The sequence below is a fragment of the Choloepus didactylus genome, chromosome 8, assembly GCF_015220235.1.
Source record: "Choloepus didactylus isolate mChoDid1 chromosome 8, mChoDid1.pri, whole genome shotgun sequence".
NCBI classification, from domain to species: Eukaryota; Metazoa; Chordata; class Mammalia; order Pilosa; family Megalonychidae; genus Choloepus; species Choloepus didactylus.
In genome coordinates this window covers 743104-759897 of record NC_051314.1, presented here as the reverse complement: position 1 = coordinate 759897, position 16794 = coordinate 743104, and the positions used below count along the sequence as shown (strand labels likewise).

Here is a 16794-nt window from a genome sequence, read left to right as displayed (position 1 = left end):
TCGGGTCCCCCCGGGCGTGGGCGGGCGGCCCGATGGGGCCAGGCGCTCCCGAGGACCTCCCCGCGCGCCCTCCCGGGAGCCGCCGCCGAGCCTGCACCCAGGGCCCCGCGCGCCCGCTGCCCCCCGGGCTTTTCTCGAGCCCGCCCTGACCCGGCCTTTGCTCGCGACCGCGGAGCTTTGGGGGATGAGTGGGGGTCTGCGCAGCGCCGCCTCCCGGGGGCAGCGAGTGACAAGGCCCGATGACGAGGAGACCCCTGGCCGGGGAGGAATCGGGGAGCGGGAAGGAGGCCGAGGGGCGGACAGCAGCGGCCGCACCACAGCTGAGAGCAGAGGGCAGAGAGAAAGGGTCTGGCGAGGGAAGGATGAGTGACTGAATGAGTGAATGAATGGACGATGCGTGAACAGTGCCTCAGTGAGTGACCCAAGGGGGCGGGCAGGGGAGGAGGAGCCGGGGAGGGAGGGGCAACCCGCAGTTGTGGGCATGAAACCGAGGGTCCCTGGGGTCTGGCCCGGGGTGGGGTCTCCAAGGCGGTCCCGGGGCAGGTGCAGGGTGGGGGGTGGCTCCAGGGGCGGGTCCCCAGGCAGATCTTGAGAGGCAGGCGCCAGGGCGGCCCCAAGTGGCTAGCCCAGCCTTTGGTCATCGGGTGGCGGAGCCCCCCCGGCCGCCCCAGGGGTCTTCCTGGTCGGGGACCCACTCCTGAACCAAGGCCGGGCTAGGGGAGCTGAGTGCTGATTGGCCTCCCTGGGTCACATGGCCTCACAGTGGGGGGTGGGGGGTTCTGGCCAGATCAGGGGTCAGTCCAGCCAGCACCGGAGGGCTCCTGGGCAAGGAGGGCCAGTGTCCGCCGTGTCCCCTCACTGGCTGGGCCTACTGTGTGTGTGGCCAGCGGAGCTGCAGGGCAGAGCGGAGAGGACCCGCACCTGTCCTGTCCCCAACGTCAGCCCACCACGACCCCTGGCCTGGTCCCGCGCGAGGCACCCGCCACGGCCGGTGGAGAGGGGCCCAGCGTGGCCTCTGATCCCGCGGCCAGGGAGGCGCGGGGCCCTCCGAGGCCGCGAATGGCCAGCAGAGGGCAGTGAGGGCCCACAGAGGCCACGGGCGAGGCCCAGGCCGGGCGGCGCAGGGTTCCTAACAGCACAGGCTCTGCCACCTGGCTGCAGGGACGGGGGGAGTCCAGCGGGCATGTCCCCTCCCTCCCGGCTGCGTTCTGGCCTTGGAGGGGGCAGGGAACTGAACCCCAGGCTGAGTCCAAAGCCCCCGGCCCTCACCCCAGGGCCACATGCTGAAGCAAGACTTCCACTCCAGGGGTCATGCTGCAAGACGGGAGGGCCCAGCCCCGATGGGGCCTCCAGGAGAGGGGAGAGGCCTCAGGGTGGAGATCCAGCCTGGGAATCGAGAGCCACCCAAACGTTTATTTCCTTCCAGCCGTGGGGCCGATTTACATTTCAGGCAGGGAGGGGGGTGCAGGAGCACCCACCGGCACCAAGACCGCCCAGGAGAGTGTCCCTGAGTCGGTGCCCAGGGCACCCCTCTGTCCTCCAGCTCAGCGGTGACCCCACCTCACCCAGGTGCGTCTGAGGAGTGGCCGGCCCCCGGCCAAGCCTGACCGGAAGGTGCCGACACTCCTGAGCTCAGGGTGAGGGGGCACCCGAGAACAGGAGAGACTTGAGGGGTTCACAGAACAAGGAGGTCTACTCTGAACCCCTCCAAGTAGATGCCTGGGATGCGGAAGGTGGCAGCCAGGGCCCCAGAGTGTCTTCACAGGGCTGTCTCCTTGGAGACCTGGGGCCCCAGCTGCAGGGGAGGCTTGAAGCTGAGCACCTCCTTGTAGGTGACACCTGGGAGGAGTGACAGTCACGGGGAGAAGGGACCATCACCCACCAGAATCGGCCCCCACAGAGCCCACCCTGGATCCACGACCGGCCGGGACCCCGAGACGGCTTGTCAAAACTTGGACCCGCATCGAGAAGTCCTGCTCGGGGTGGGGGACGCTCCCAGCCCCATGCACAGGTTGGTCCCCGCTGGCCTAGGGACGGCCCTGCCTGGCCCAGAGCATCAGGTCAGAGGTCGCTGCTGGGGGCGGAGGCACCAGGCGGCCCTTTTGTCTGTTCCCAGGCCTCTCCCACAGCTGCTGTCACCCCCAGTCCATCCACAGGGACCCTCGTCCCTGGTGGGGTCTCCTGTAACCCCTCTGCCCCCGGGAGTGGCTGCCCCTCCCCTCATAAAGGGACCATGTCCCAGTCCCAGGAACCAGCCAGATGCTCCCTGGGGTCAACCTCAGACCCCACCAGGACACGACCCGCCTTCTGTGTCCTGAATCTACGTGAAGCCTTGGGTGAGAGCTGCTCCCACCACCTGGCTGAGCGCTGCGTTCCTCGCCTGCGGACGTGTTCCCGGATCCACGGGGCCACCGCCGGGGGCAGGGAGGGGCTCGGGGCCTGGGGCTCGGGGCCAGGGGGCACCCATATTCCGCAGCTTCAGAGCGGGTAACGCCCACGCTCGGTGCCTCCCGGTCCACGTGTGGCCAGGTGAGGAGGAGGAGCGAGAGGTCATGGCCAGAAACGGCGTCCGCGCTCCCGGCCCGGGCTCAGCCGCCACCAGCCCACGGTCCACCCCGCCCTCATCAGAGCGGAGGCTCCAGGCCGCAGTCTGAGGGGCGGGGACCACAGAGGAGCCTGTGGTCTGCGGTTCCAAGAGCGGAAACAAAACAGCTGGTGAGCGCTGCACGCGGCAGGGCCCCGGCTGGGGCGCCCAGGCAGACCGGCTCTGGGGAGCACCTGCACCCCTCGCGCGGCCCCAGGGAGCTGAGGCAGGGCCAGGACGGGTCTGGGGGGTGGCAGCCATGGGCTATGGGACAGGCCCCCCTCCCCCCCCCGGTCCTGCAGCCTCCAGGGGAGGACACGGGGCCTCGTGCCCTCCTGAGCCCACCCGAGCCCGGCCCCAAGGCCCGGGGGAGACCTCTTGGGACAAAGCTGGCGTCTGCCTCCTGCAGCCAGCCTGGGGACAAGCGGGGGGCCCAGGGACGCGGGTCTCTGTCTCCCCGGGGTCACGGGAGAGGCGGCCTTGGCACAGCCTCCGGAACTCCCGCGAGGGCTCCTGCAGCCAAGCCTTTGTTTGCACTGAGCCCTGCCGGGAACGCCCTTGCGCCCTTCCCCGCCGTCCCTGTCCTGTCCCTTGGCTCCGGGCCAGAGGTCGCCGTGCCAGGAGGCCTGGGCTGGCTGCCGCCGCCGCCCCGAGCCAGAGCCCGAGCCAGAGCCCAAGCCAGAGCCCCAAGCCAGAGCGCGCACTCACGCCGCCAGTCCTCCAGCGTGCGCTCCGCGAGGTCCGACGAGTCGTCGTACTTCTGCGTCCTGGGCTCCTCCTCCGGGTCGTGCAGGGACTCGAAGTAGGGGTGCGCCAGCGCCTCGGCCGCCGTCACCCGCTGCTCCGCGTCCAGCACCAGCATCTTCTCCAGCAGGTTCACGGCTGACAGGTGGGGTGGCCGGGGCTCAGGCCGAGGCGAGGGGCTCCCACGTCGCCCCCACTATCCCCTGCCGCCCCCGCTGCCCCCACCATCCCCCACCATCTCCTGCTGCCCCCCGCCGCCCCCTGCTGCCCCCCCGCTGTCCCCCTGCTGTCCCCTGCCGCCCCCCTACCACCCACCCCCCGCTGTCACCCGCCGCCCAGCCTGCCTTACCCAGAGGGCTTGCGTTGGTCAGGATGGAGGCAAAATCCTTCTTCTCCAGCTCGGGGAGGCCCTTCATGTAGTTCTTGGCCTGTGAGAGAAGACAGGGTGAGGAGCCAGCCCCCCGGGCCCGGGAGCAGCCCCCCAGTTTCCCACTCACGTCCGCACTCTGCAGCCTCTGCACAAAGTCGGGCGACGGAGTCCCCGTCACCTTCACGATCTCCTTCAGCTGGTCCAGGTCTGCGGCAGGCTCAGGGGCACACAGCGGGAGCAGGGACCCCCGAGCCTGCCGCCCGGCCCTGGAACCCCGACGCCCCCCAAGCTGCTGCCCTGTGGGCGGAGGATACGGTCACTGCCCTTGAATAGCGTCTGCCCGGTGATCATCTCCGCCATGATGCAGCCCACAGACCAGATGTCGACTGAAACAGAGACCCCAAGTCAGGTGCCCCAGGGGCCAGGGTGAGGCTGGGGTGGGGGGAGCATGCCGCACCCCAACTCCCACGGCCCAGCTCCCCACCTGTCTGCGTGTAGTGCATCCAGCTCAGGATGACCTCGGGCGCCCGGTACCACCGGGTCACCACGTACCCAGTCATCTCGCTGTCCACCTGCCGGGCCAGGCCGAAGTCCAGGATCTGCAAGAAGGATTGGGGGGAGCAGGACCGAGAGGGTGCCCGGGCAACGCTCGCCACCGGAGTCTCCCACCAACCCCCTCCCTGGGTCCTGAGGCCACAGCACAGGGGGCCCAAGCCCCCCGGGGACCCTCCCTGTGTGTACCCCAAGTCGCCACTGCCCCTCCTGTCTCCACCCCTGCCCTCACCAGGCCTTGACCTACAGGGAGGCCTTGGCCCTACGCCGGGTGAGCCCGTGCTGCCAGCTGGGCCCATCTTCAAGCAGGCGAAATGTGCCCAGTACCACCCACAATGCCAACCACGATGCCACCAGCGACGCCACACCCCCACCTGTCCACCTCCCAGGGGCCCAAGGCAGAGCCTCTGCCTCAGTGACTGGGGTCGGGGTCTGTCCCTCTGCCCGGGCCCCGGCCAGCACCTCTCCTAGCCTGAGGGCCGAGGGCACAGGGCGCAGATGGGCCGGAGGAGGGGGCTCCCCTCGTTCTCCCCGACAGCACCGAGTCCCCCAACTCACCTTCAGCTCGCAGTCCTCGTTCACAGCCAGGTTGCCCGGCTTCAGGTCCTGGGGACAGAGCAGTGATGGCCGGACCTTCAGCCCACCCCTCGGCCCTGCAGCCCTCCAGGGGGGCCTGGGCTTCTCGTGGGACCGTGTGTGGGTGTCGCACACTCTCCCACCAGCCCCCGTCACGAGCCCCCTTGCAGGTGAGAAGCGGAGGCTGGGGGCGCCAGGCCAGCGGGTCAGTGGGGCAGGCTCACCGACCGGCTGGGACCCACCCTGTGGATGATGCCTGCAGCGTGGATGTACTGTGGGGACAGAGTGGGGGACAGAGCAGAGGTTGGCACAGGCGGAGCAGGGCCCATGGCCCCCCACTGCCCCGGCTGGGCCTGCCCTCCCACCTTGAGCCCCTTCAGTATCTGGTACACGAGGAACTGGATCCTGTCCTCGCTCAGCTTTTCGTGCTTCATGAGCTTGCCCAGGTCTGTGCCCATGTACGGCATCACCAGGTAGCTGCCGGCGTGGGGCCCAGGCAGGGGTCAAGGGCAAGGCTGCCGTCCTGCTGCCCTTCCCTGGCCGAGGCCTGCCAAACCCGCCATCCCTCAGCTTCTGGGCCCCCGAAAGGAGCACCTGCATCCCCCCACCCGCAGTCTCCAGCTAATGCCCAGGATGTCAGGAGGGCCGGGGCACAGGGCTCTGGGCTTCCTGCACTCTGAGCTGAGGTAAGGGCCGGGAGGGTGGGTCGGCTCCCCTATTCAGCAGGGAGAGGGGCTGAGTGGAGGGATAAAGAGAGGGGGTGGCACTTAGGACCCCCCACGCCACCTGCCACCGTCTCCAGCCCGTCCCTGCCCAGCCGTAGCCTGTGGCCGTGTGAGCCAGGGGTGCTCCCTGCCGCCCCTTCCCTGCCCACCGGAAAGGTCAGCAGCTCCAGTTTTGGCCACACTCTTGGCAGCAGGGTGCTGGAGCACGGGGCCAGCCTGTTAACAGATGCGCCGGCTCGCAGCTTGGGTGCTGGGGAGCACCTGGGTGCCAGGAGCCCTGAGCATCCGGCCAAGCTCCAGGGCGGGAGGGGGACTGCAGGAGTGGACGGCGGCAGTGGACGGGGTGGACGGTGGCACAGGGCTGTGGGGAGACGTGGCTGGCAGGAGTCTCCACCTCATGCCAGGGTCCTTATGCCAACCCAGCACCACAAGCTGGTGCCCAGGGCTCCCCAGTGCCCCCTAGCGCTGCCCAGCCCCCGGGCCAGCCACTCACAAGTCCGTGAAGTCGTCCAGTGTCTCATCGGGAGTAAACACATCCAGCAGCCCAATTACCTGGGGAAGAGGGGGTGAGCCGGTGGGACTGAGGTGCAGCGGACGGCACCAGGAATTGGGCATCGCCTCTCCCCACCCCGCTCTGCTGACACTGGCCCCAAACAGGAAACCCCCACAGCTGTCCCTGTCTCCCCCCACTGTCCACCAGGCTGGCGCTGCCCACTCGCCACACAGCCCCGGCCCCGGGCACACATGCCCACAGCCGCAAGTTATTTTTGGATGGTGACAGCCGGGATGCTCGGAGGGCAAGGGCAAGCCCCAAGCCTGGGCTGGCTCGGAGCCATCCGAAGGGTCAGCCCTCAGACCTCCCTGCCCCTCTGGCTCTGCCCACTCCAGCGCTCCAGGGGCCAGGGGAGGACAGCCCCTCGGGGTCATGAGCACCCAACAGTCCCTTCCCAGGCTGTGCCCCGGCGGGCATCGCCATGAGCAACCCGACAGCCAGCTGGCCCCGCAGAGCTGCTGGTCAGGGGAGGTGGACAGCAGACAGGTAACCTGGGGCTCAGGGTGACAGGCCCTCCCGGGGCACGGCGGCCTCCCAGGGAGGACAGCACATCCGAGAGCCACAGGGCAGGGATCTGCAAAGCCCCGGTGGGCACCGGGAGGGAGAGCACACGCGTGTTTCAGGAACACAGGGGGAAACCCAGGTGGCCAGGCCAGGTGCAGGGAGCACGAGGCCGAAGCCAGAGGGAGGCCGGCCGGGCCTCGGGTCCAGGTGAGAGGTTGGCTTGGGTCCTAAAGGCTGTGCAGAAAGGCCTCACACAGGGGGGCTGTACACACCGTGCCGGCCACTGTGCGGGACAGACCACGTGAGGGAGCTGTGGACGGGGGGGGGTGAGGGGACAGTGACCCCAGCAGCCACCAGGGCCAGAGTGGGCTGGGGGGAAAGGATGGGGGGACCAGGACGCCAGGTCTCTGGGGATGCCAGGGGGGTCTCAGAAAGGGGTCCACCTCCACCGCGGGGCATCCCAGAGGGGCCTGTGAGGCTGGTGGAGGCCGCAGACATGGCCGTGAGAGCTGGGCCTGGGGAGGCCACCAGGTGCGGTTCAGCAGGAGGGCAGAGGCCAGGCCTAGGCTGGGGGTCCCTGGAGCTGACAGCATGGCGGCAGGGAGGGCAGCGGGCTGGGGTGTAGGGAGGGGTGGTACAGGGCAGACCTGGGGCAGCCCCTCCATCTCCTCCACACAAGGCGTTCAGCACCTCAGGGAAGATGAAGGACACCTGGGGCCAGCAGGGCCTGGGCACCAACAGGAGGGTGGGTGGGTGTGGCTGCTGCAGGGGTGGCATCCGCCTCATACAGGCTGGGGCCCGAGGAGGGGCTGGACAGAACACCGAGAATTGAGTGGGCAGGGTGGGGGCTGTGGCAGGGCCTCGGGTGGGGGCGGCCGTCATGAAGACCAGGTGCCAGGTGTGGCTGAGTCACTGGGGAAGGGCGCAGGACAGAGATCCAGTCCCAGAGAATAAACACTGGGCTGGAGGGGCTAAGGGGATGGGCAGTGGTCAGCAACCAAAGGGACAGGGGCTCTTGGTTCCCCTGCGGGCTGGAGGCACCAGTGGCCCAGGAGCCAGGGGGCCCGTGACCAGCAGGGCAGCCTGGGTGGAAAGGCCCGAGCCAGGCAGAGTCCATGAGCAGCACCTGCGGGGTCCCGGGGAGGGTTCTGGAAATGTGGAGGGGGTCTTTCCCTGGCAGAAGCCCAGACCTGTCCACCCCCCCAGCTGTCCATGGAAGCCATGGGCCCGGGCGAGAAGGAGGCTCCTCACCAGCGAGGACCCCAGGGCTCCGCAGCGACAGGGCCAGGAGGCGTGCCCCGCCCCCGCCGGGTACTGAGATCCGGGCTCTGCAGGAGGCTCCGGCATGACCAGCCCCGCCTGGGGGGTGGACTCGGACTCGGGAGGTGGAGGGATGGAGGGGTTCAGGGGGGCGGGGGGCGCTGGAGGGGCCATCGGGGAAACTGCTCCCTGCCTGGGCGTCCCCTCTCACCGCGCTCCAGGGATGGAGGTGGGATTGGTGGGAACCTGGAGGACCCGCTGGGCCCAGATGGGTCAAGGCCTGGGACCAGGCGCTGGCCCCACGGGGCTGCCCGGGAAGGGGTCCTGTGCAGGAACCGCCCCTCGGGGGAGGCCGAGGCCTCGGGGCAGAGCCGTCTACCCCGGAGAGCCCCGGGTCTGTGCAGCCGCCCCCGCCCACTCACGTTCTCGTGGCGCATGTGCTTGAGGAGGCGCAGCTCGCGGTAGGCGCGCTTGGCGAACAGCTCCGACTGGAAGGGCCGGTACAGCTTCTTGATGGCCACCCTGGCGCCCGAGCGGCTGTCCACGGCCGAGCTGCGGGGCGGGCCGCTCAGCCGTCGCCGGCCCCCGCGGCCCCAGTCCCCGCCGCCGCCGCCGCCCGCCGCCCGCCCGCGCTCACCACACGGCGCCGTAGGCGCCCGAGCCCACCGGCTGCAGGTCGCGGTACTCGGCGCGCACCTCCCACTCGGTCTTGGTCACCTCCTGGCGGTAGAAGCCCCTGCGGGCGGGCGGCGGGGAGCTCATGGCGCTCCGAGGCCCGAGACCTCAGCCGGGGCCACCGCGCGCGCAGGGCGCAATCCCGCCGCCGGGGCCCCGCGGCCCTCCGCTTTCCCCTCCGGGGTCGCCGCCTCCGGGGCTCCCGAACCGCCGACCCCGGCCCGACCCTGCCCTGCTCCTGCCGCGCGCCCCGCCCGGCCCGCCGACCAACCCGCCCCGGGGCCCGGCGCACGTGACGCCCCGCCCCGCGGAAACCCGAGGCGCCGCGGGAGGGAGGGCGCCGCCAGCCCCGGAGGGCCGCCTGCTCCAGCCTCCTCCTCCACAGGGCGCTGGGTCCATCCCGCCCAACTTCTGTCCCTGGCTCGTGTCACTGTCGTCGGCCCCCCAGACCCCACCCCCACCCCTTATCAGAGGCTCCTGGGCTCAGCCCTGCTCTTCTGAGATAGGCTCCCCACTGCATCCCCAGGACGCCCCACCCCTGGGCTGGCCCATCCGTCCACGAATGGGTGTTGCCTGCAGCCCCCCTTAGCATGTGGGGGTTTGGTTTTGTCCCCCAAGGTTTTCAGGTTGCCACCCCGCGTCCATCCCCGCAGCCCCTGTCTCCAAGCCTCCCCTGGGCCCTTCTGCTCCCCCAGCTCCTGCCCCTCCCTCCACCTCTTCCCCTATCCCAAGGCGAGTGTCAGCCCTTTTGCCTGTCCCCCCACCACACGCGCACCTGCCACCTGGCTTGTCCTGCTTCTCCAGCCTGGCTTCTCTCCCTCCCCAAGGTTTGCCTGAGCCCAGGGTCGGGGGAGGCTCCCCCTCAGGGCCTGACCCCATAGGGTGGGCATCAGCCTGTCATGGTCTGGGGGCCCCCAGGAGCTGGTCGGTAGTGGGTAACAGGATGCCGGGTGCCCCTGCCCTGCCTCCCAGGGCCCCACCCACTGGCCGTGAATCAGCAGCTCAGCAGCCTCGGTGCGGCCAGAGCAGCTTTACACCCGACCCTGGGCCGTGATCCTGGCACGCACACGAGCCACTGGTGGCGAGGGCAGCCCCAGAGCATGTACACGCCACCCACGAACCCACCTGCACCCCGGGCCCTGGGTCCTGGGCAGACTGGGGCACCCTGCCTGCTGCCTCCAGCAAGCCCCCCGGTTCCCCCTAACAGACCAGAACCCCAAAGTGGGATGAGGTCCTCTGATCTGCTCCCTTCCCTCCCCCCACCCCACCCCCACTGGCCTTGGCCAGCCTTGTCCCTGGGGCTCCCTGGGACCCCAGGCCTCTGGACTCCAGCCCCCAGCCGGTCCTCCCCGACCCTGTGGCCCAGGGCCAGGGTCAGCCCGCAGCCCCCCCAGGTGGGAGCTGCAGTGAGTGGTGGGAGGGGGCAGCTGAGGGTGTCCCCGCGAGTCCCAGGTTGAGAGCAGCTCCCTGTCCCCCACACCACCCTTGCTGTTGGGCGTTAGAAAGGAAAGGCCCAGACTCCCTGGAGCAGAAGCAGAGGCCCCCAGAGGCCCCCGGCCGGCCTCCCTGCCAGGCAGCGTGTCAACTAGGGCTCCGATGGGCCGGGCCAGGGTGGGCGCGGTGCACGGAGAGCCGCCCGGAGGTGGGGACGGCGAGGGCAGGGGGCCTGACACGTTGGACACCAGCAGGGCAGGAGGGAAGCCCTTTATTGAGCACCCCTGTGTGCAGGCACTTTACATCCGGACCCCCGCGGCCCCACGACATAGGGAGTCACCGTCCAGTCCCCAGGCAGAGGCTGTCAGTCAGCTCCATTCTGGGAGGAGGGGGCCGAGGCGATCCATGGACCGAGCTGCAGGGCCTCGAGGGCGGGCAGAGGAAGAGGGCTGGCGGGGGCTTCTTCATCAGCTGTGGCCAAGGTTCAGGGGCCACAGTGTCTGCGTGTAAGTCCGTGTCCACTGCCCACCTTAGTGGCCTCAAGGCTGCAGGACGGGCACTGGTCCTCCCTCACCCCAGCTCACTGGCTGGCAGCACTCCCTCACTCAGGAACCTGCTATGGCTCCCTAGATCCCCAGGGGAAAGCCCAGGCATTTGCTCAAGCAGGTGCCCCTGGGTCCAACGAGCCCCTTATGGGTGCCCAGTGGGAGGGAGGGGCGGTCCCACTCTGGTCTCCTGCTGGTCATGGGCTCTTGGGCACCCACAGATTCACACATGCCAGCACACATCTGCACACGCCCTGACATATAAATGCAAGGAGCACACGTGTGCCCAGACAGCACAGGTGAACACACGGGCCCCGGACAGCTTTTCTGACTTGATGCCTGTGGCTTCCCAGCCTTGCGGCCCGCCAGGGAAATCCTGTGCAGCCTGGAGGGCACTGGCGGTCTCAGCCCTCCTAAGGCAGACCCCCTTCATGGCTGAGCAGCTCTGACCACTGGGGTCCTCCCTGTGAGTCCAGGGGGCCCTGGCGAACTCGCACCGGACACAAAGAAGAGCAGGGGACAGACAGACACAAGCCTGGGGGACAGCCCCTGTGGCATCCAGAACCGCCACTGTGAGATCCAGAGGGAGACCCCGATGGCTGGGGGGTGTGAGCCGAGGACACAGACACACGTGTGGGCACACGCTTGGTGCCTTCACATGTGTGTGCAAATCCCACTGGGCATGCCGAGCAGGCGAGAGGGTCCTGGGCCAGGATGCGGGAAGGCCCCTCCAGGAGTCCAGGTGTGGCTGGCGGGTGGCCCCTCACTGCTCAATCTCCAGGCTGCTGGGTGGCTGTGGAGGGTCTGGGGGCTTGAAGCTGAGGACTTCCTGGTAGGTGAGCTCTGGGGGGCGATGGATGCAGGGTCAGCATGTGCCGCCCAGTCCAGGCCTGGGGCGGCCGCCCCCTGAAAGCTGCCTCCTTCCAGCTCCCGGCCCGCCCAGCACCCCACTCCCGGCCACGTGGGGGAGCTGCCCCCAGGCGCCTGCTGCCCACCCTTCCACTCGTCCACCGTGCGCTCCGCGGCCTCCACGCTCTCATCGTAGGGCGCCGCCTCCGGCTCGTCGTCCGGGTCGTGGTACTGGCTGAAGTAGGCGTGCGCCAGGGCCTCGGCCGCGCTGGGCCGCTGGTCGCTGTCCAGCACCAGCATCCGCCCCAGGAGGTCCACGGCTGCAGCGGGGAGAGGGGTCAGCCCAGCCCCGGGTCCGAGGGGGCCCCGCCCAGCCCCGGGCACGTCCTCACCCAGGGGGTTGGCTCCGCGGAACAGGCTCCCGAGGTCCTTCCGGGGCATGGGGGGCAGGGACTGGATGTACGTCCGGGCCTGGGGGCACATGGGGGGCCACGGGGGCTGCTTACCCCCTACCTCAGGCTCCAGACAGAGCAGGGACTTCCGAGAGAAGACCCCAGACCCAGGCCCTTGGCAGGCCAGAGACCTCTCCCCCCTCAACCCGCTTCTGCTCCAGGCCCTGGCCTGCAGCCCTGAGCCTCCCGACCCCTCCTCCACCCCCACTGCCCCTGGCCAAGGAGTGCTGGTCAGTGTCGGGCTGTGCCCTCACTGTCCCTTGGCCAGGAATATCCTCCCCGCTCACCCATGTCCCCCGAAGGGGCGGGCTGCCTTCCCCGGGCTCCACCCCACAGTGCCCTGCGCCCCCCATATGAAGCCCATTTCCCACGGCACTCCCCAGAGTGCCCGGAGCCTTGATCAGCCCAGGGCGCTGGGGGGCGCCGACTCACATGTTCTGAAGATATCTTTGCCAGCACCTCGGGGCTGGGGGTCCCCACCACCTCCATGATGCGTTTCAGCTGGTCAATGTCTGCCTGAGCTCAGGAAACCCACAGGCCAGCAGGGCCCTTCCCCTAGCCCCCCCGAGCCTGCTGCCCTCCAGCGGGAGACAGCGGGCCGGCCAGGGAGGGCCAGAGCCTCTGCAGGAGGGGTCCTGGCTCCACCCGCTCCCCGCGGGGCCAAGGATACAGTCGTTTCCTGGGAAGAGGGCCTTTCCCTGCAGCAGTTCCGCCATGATGCAGCCCACAGACCAGATGTCCACTGCGGGGTTGGGGGAGGCAGTGCCATCAGCCTGGGGGGCCCTCCTCTGGGGGCTGCCAGCCCAGGGGCCCCTCAGTCACACTCAGGCCCAACCCTGGTGTGGGGAGGGCCTCGCTCCAGCCAGAGGGCCCAGGGGTCACCGCAGACCCGCAGTGCTGAGGGAGCCCGAAGGTTTGTTTCTGCATGCCTGTCGCAGCCCTTGCCTCACCCCACAGTCGGGAAGGACCCCCAGGGGTGCGTGACCTCCGGCCCCACAGCTTTGCCACCCTCCCAGGGCTCTGCCCACCGTGGCCCCAGCAGGATGTGGTTGCCCAGGGCGCTGGCCGCACAGCCACCTGTCTGGTTGTAGTGCATCCAGTTGAGCATGATCTCGGGGGCCCGGTACCAGCGTGTGGCCACGTAGCCGGTCATCTCCTCGTCCGCCTGGCGGGCGAGCCCAAAGTCCAGGATCTGGGGTGGCCACAGAGACAGCGCTCAGCACCTGCCTGGCCGCCTGCCCCACCCACCCTGCCGGCCCCTCACCCTGAGCTCGCAGTCCTCGTTCACGGCCACGTTGCTTGGCTTCAGGTCCTGCCGGGGGCACGGAGTCGTGAGCCGCAGGGGACACTGGGCGCCATGTCCGATGAGCCCACCCAGGGCCACAGGGCCCACGCGCAGGCCCACCTACCCGGTGGATGATGCCCGCCGAGTGGATGTACTGTGGGGAGAACATGGAGGCGTCTCTGGCCGCCCGCCCCGACTGGACCCTGCACCCCCAGAGCCCGGCGCCACCCAGCACACACCTTCAGCCCGCGCAGCAGCTGGTAAACGAGGAACTGCACGTGCTCGTCGCTCAGCGCCTGGCACTTGACGATGTTGTTCAGGTCGGCCCCCATCAGGGTGGTAACCAGGTACCTGGCCAGGAGTCGGGGTCAGGAGAGAGCCCGCCCGGAGGCCGCCCGCCCCGAGGCCGCCTCCCGACCGCTCACACTTCGCTGAAGTCCTCCATGGACCCGGCCGGCGTGAAGACGTCCAGCAGCCCGATGACCTGGCGGGGGGAGAGCTGTCAGACCCGGCGGCGACACCCCACCGCAGGGCAGCCCCAGGGGGCCCCTAACCCCGCCCCTTCGCGCAGACGCCCCGCCCTCATGCAGACGCCCCTCCCCTTCGCGCAGACGCCCCGCCCTCATGCAGACGCCCCGCCCCCGGGAAAGGGACCGTGGGCCCCAACCCCCTCCACACGGCATTTCCCACTCCCATTGGCCCGCTCCATCGGCCCGCCCCCGCTGGCCCCGCCCCCTCGGCTCCCTGGGCTCCCATTGGCCCGCCCGCCCTGGCTCACGTTCTCGTGCTTCAGGTGCTTGAGCAGCCGCAGCTCGCGGTACGTCCTCCGCGCGTGGATCAGCGACTGGAAGGGGCGCGACAGCTTCTTCACCGCCACCTTCTGGCGCAGCCGCGCGTCGTACGCCGAGCTGGAAGGCGGGCGAGTGAGGCCGCCCCGGCGCCGGCCCCTTCACCTTGGCTCTCGGCCCCTGGACCCCGCAACGCCCCGCGGAGCTCTAGCCCAGGCGTGGCCGCTCCTCTGAGGACAGGGGCCCGGCTCGCCTCCACCCAGGGCGCCCCTTCCCGTTCCCCTCCCTTCGCCCCCTTGGGGCTGCGGCCTCTGTGCGTTTACTCGCTGCAGGGCCCCGGGGGCGAGGACAGGGCTGGTGCGAGCCTTACTGACATGATGCCTAGGCCCTTATCCCCTTAGGCCTCTCACAGGAACCGCTCCTCTCCCGCACCACAGGCCCTCCAAACCCTCCTGACCTGCAGTGCTTCTTCTAGGCACTCATCCTTGGAATGTTCAAAATATGGAGGGAAATTTGGCCAAACGTGGTTATTGCATCATTATTTGTAACAGAAAAACTGGACTGGATCAAATGTCCAGAAGTGAGTGGCTTCTGACAGTCTCCTCACCATCTATCTGCCTGGGAGCCTCAGCGTCATTTTTAAACACAGACGGGACAGGGTCACCCCACCCTCCATGGTCCCCACAACTGTGGTTTCTGGGGCCCTCCAGGGCCCTGCTCACCGCAGTGCCTCTGTCTGAACCAGAGTCCCTTCCCTCTCTCCTGCTCGCCTCCTATCTCCTGGACTTGATCTCTCGCTTTCTCTCTCACACACAAACCCAGGAAGAGCGAGTGGAGCCTCAGCCCCCCACCCCCAACCCCTGCCACTGCTGCACTGGCTGCACCTGGGCCTCGGCTGCTGGTGGGGCCGAGAGGGGAGCTGGAGGCGGAGGAGAGCTGGGTAGGCACCTGAGCATCCCTGCACCGCATGACTCACTTAGGAAGGTGTGAATCAGTCCCTGGGAGGGGGAGGTAGCCCCTCATGTTGGGCAGCAAAGCCTTTTGCCTAATTGTGTCTGCACAGTGGAGTGGGGGAACCGGCATCCTGTCCCCAGCCATGGCAGGGGTACCAGTCATGCCACCACGGCTGGAATGGCTGAAACAGCCTGCCTGGGCTCCGGAGGCCAGTGAGTGACAGCTCAGAGATCCCAGCCCGGCGGACCCCAAGTAGCTGTCCTGTCCCTGGCCTCTGCCTCCCCAGGGGCTCCAGGCAGTCCTGGGTCCTAAAGGTCCCTAATATTGCACGAGGCCTGGAACAAAGCCACGGAGTGGCTGGCAGCCACCTGGCACCAGCGTCAGTGAGCACCCCGCTGCTGCTGGGGGTGGGGTGGGGGACCTCTCAATACCGCACCTGTGCATAGCCTCCTTGGCAACATCACACTGCAACGCAGGGCTCCCTGTAACACTCAGACTAAGCTCCCTCCAGCCCCTGGTGCCTGCCCGGGACCTGCCCCCATCCCGGCTCCTCCAGGCCAAGCTGTGGGGCCGTCCTTTGAGCTCCCCTGCCTGGGGCAGAAATGGGCTGGATGCAGCCCCTCCGCTCAGGCCTAAGCCCCCTCCGGAGCCGGCACCCCCTCCAACAACGATGGAAGTGCAGGACCCACGGGGGAGCTGAGGCCAGCCTTAGAGGAGAGCCTTTCCCCGGTAGGCGCCCCCCTTTCCAAACAGAAGCACCCACCCGGGCAGGAGGGTGGCATCTGCCCCACCCCGGGGACTGCCGGACCCCTGACTGAGGATGCGGCGCAGGCGTGGAGGGGCCCGGGAGACCCGCCCTCCCGCGGGCTGTGACGCCGCAGGATTCGGGCCGGGGCGGGGGCCGGGAAGCGACGCCCCCTCCCGGGTGCGGGATCCGGCAGGAAAGTTTCCTGCACGCCCCCCGCCCCCCATTCATTGCTCTGGAGCGAGCAGGGGGCGGGGGCAGGGAGAGGCCCCGCCCCGCGGGCAATGCCCCCCCCCCCGCCGACGCCCCCGGCCTCCCCCGCCCCGCCCCTACCAGACCGAGCCGTAGGCGCCGGAGCCCACCGGGCGCAGGCCCTGCAGCCGCTGCGGCACCTCCCACACCGTCTTGTTCAGCTCCTGCCGGTAGAAGCCGGCGCGGGGGCCCGACATGTCCGGAGCCCGAGCCGAGCCCGGCGGCGGGAGGAGGCGGCGAGGAGGCTTCCCGGCCTGGGGCCCGGGGGGGCGGGGAGGGCGGGGGTTCCCGGAGACAAACGCGCAGCTTCCGGCCCCTCCGAGGCGCCGGCGGAGCGGAAGCCAGACCGCCCCTCCCCCTCCCGGGGCGGGGCCGGCGGGGGGGCGAGAACCGATCCCGCCGCCCCCTTCCCCGGGCTCCGCCCCCCCGCCTCTCCCGAGACCCCCGGCTTGGGGCCCGCACACCCCCGGCCCGCCCGATCCGCGCGGCCCCCACGGGCAGCTGGAGCCCCGGGGCCCGGGATGCCGCGCCGTCTACCCCCCCGGCCCCCTCACCTCCCGCCGAGGTCAGGGCCGCAGGGAGCGGGCAGGTGTGGGGTGACTCCTGGCGCTGCCCCGGGAAACGAGGCAGAACCGCCCGAATCGAGGAGTCCCGGACGAACGTGGGCGCTCGTGCTCATGGGGAAAGGACCGCCCGGAGAGGCGCCGGCATCCCCCCGGCGCGCGCGGAGGCCCAGCATCAGCACCAGGGACAGCCGCGGCCCCGGGGCGCTCGCGCGGCTGGGCCCGAGGGAGCCGCCCCCAAATGCCGCCTCCTCTTGGTGTCCGGCGCCGTCCCTCCTCCTGAAATGCGCCTCCCCGAGCTGTCGCCTCTTCCAGGAAGCCCACCTGACTTTCCCCGGCAGTGCGGGGCCACCGGGGTGGCAGGGGCTGGGTCTGCGGGCGCGC

The 16794-nt window shown here is 69.7% G+C and overlaps 2 protein-coding genes across 14 annotated transcripts; both read right to left on the bottom strand.

Annotated features, from left to right (window-relative positions):
* Positions 1 to 1393: 1393 nt before the first annotated feature.
* Positions 1394 to 8792, bottom strand: MAPK12 (mitogen-activated protein kinase 12). Of its 11 annotated transcripts, none has more exons than XM_037847756.1 (12): positions 8535 to 8778; positions 8291 to 8356; positions 6045 to 6103; positions 5192 to 5303; positions 5069 to 5098; positions 4809 to 4856; positions 4183 to 4297; positions 4013 to 4084; positions 3826 to 3905; positions 3678 to 3756; positions 3293 to 3466; positions 1394 to 1839 (listed from the first exon to the last, which is right to left on the bottom strand). In XM_037847756.1, the coding sequence occupies exons 1-12, from the start codon at positions 8628 to 8630 to the stop codon at positions 1760 to 1762; spliced, it is 1011 nt and encodes a 336-aa protein (XP_037703684.1). In that variant the 5' UTR covers positions 8631 to 8778; the 3' UTR covers positions 1394 to 1759. The 11 variants fall into 11 exon arrangements, with proteins under 11 accessions (XP_037703684.1, XP_037703682.1, XP_037703685.1 ...); XM_037847754.1 differs by having other exon boundaries at positions 8291 to 8420; positions 8506 to 8776; XM_037847757.1 differs by having other exon boundaries at positions 8506 to 8574.
* A 1441-nt stretch (positions 8793 to 10233) lies between these two features.
* MAPK11 (mitogen-activated protein kinase 11) lies at positions 10234 to 16794 on the bottom strand. 3 transcript variants are annotated; one of them, XM_037847069.1, is made up of 12 exons: positions 16402 to 16794; positions 13887 to 14016; positions 13534 to 13592; positions 13348 to 13459; positions 13233 to 13262; positions 13088 to 13135; positions 12901 to 13015; positions 12494 to 12565; positions 12256 to 12335; positions 11764 to 11842; positions 11518 to 11691; positions 10234 to 11365 (listed from the first exon to the last, which is right to left on the bottom strand). In XM_037847069.1, the coding sequence occupies exons 1-12, from the start codon at positions 16584 to 16586 to the stop codon at positions 11286 to 11288; spliced, it is 1164 nt and encodes a 387-aa protein (XP_037702997.1). In that variant the 5' UTR covers positions 16587 to 16794; the 3' UTR covers positions 10234 to 11285. The 3 variants fall into 3 exon arrangements, with proteins under 3 accessions (XP_037702997.1, XP_037702999.1, XP_037702998.1); XM_037847071.1 differs by lacking the exon at positions 16402 to 16794 and adding an exon at positions 15929 to 16254 and having other exon boundaries at positions 13887 to 13952; XM_037847070.1 differs by lacking the exon at positions 16402 to 16794 and adding an exon at positions 15929 to 16147.

Excerpts from the sequence above, each read along its gene's own strand:
- MAPK12 (XM_037847746.1), bottom strand. The coding sequence starts at position 8,630 with ATGAGCTCCCCGCCGCCCGCCCGCAGGGGCTTCTACCGCCAGGAGGTG. Across the intron at positions 6,104-8,290 it reads AGCACATGCGCCACGAGAAC|GTAATTGGGCTGCTGGATGT; the intron begins GTGAGTGGGCGG and ends CCTCTTCCCCAG. Across the intron at positions 5,374-6,044 it reads CTGGACGACTTCACGGACTT|GCCTCGGCCAGGGAAGGGCA; the intron begins GTGAGTGGCTGG and ends CGGGTTTGGCAG.
- MAPK11 (XM_037847069.1), bottom strand. The coding sequence starts at position 16,586 with ATGCTGGGCCTCCGCGCGCGCCGGGGGGATGCCGGCGCCTCTCCGGGC. Across the intron at positions 14,017-16,401 it reads GGCCCTGACCTCGGCGGGAG|CTCGGCGTACGACGCGCGGC; the intron begins GTGAGGGGGCCG and ends CCCGCCTTCCAG. Across the intron at positions 11,366-11,517 it reads CACGGTGGACGAGTGGAAGG|AGCTCACCTACCAGGAAGTC; the intron begins GTGGGCAGCAGG and ends ATCGCCCCCCAG.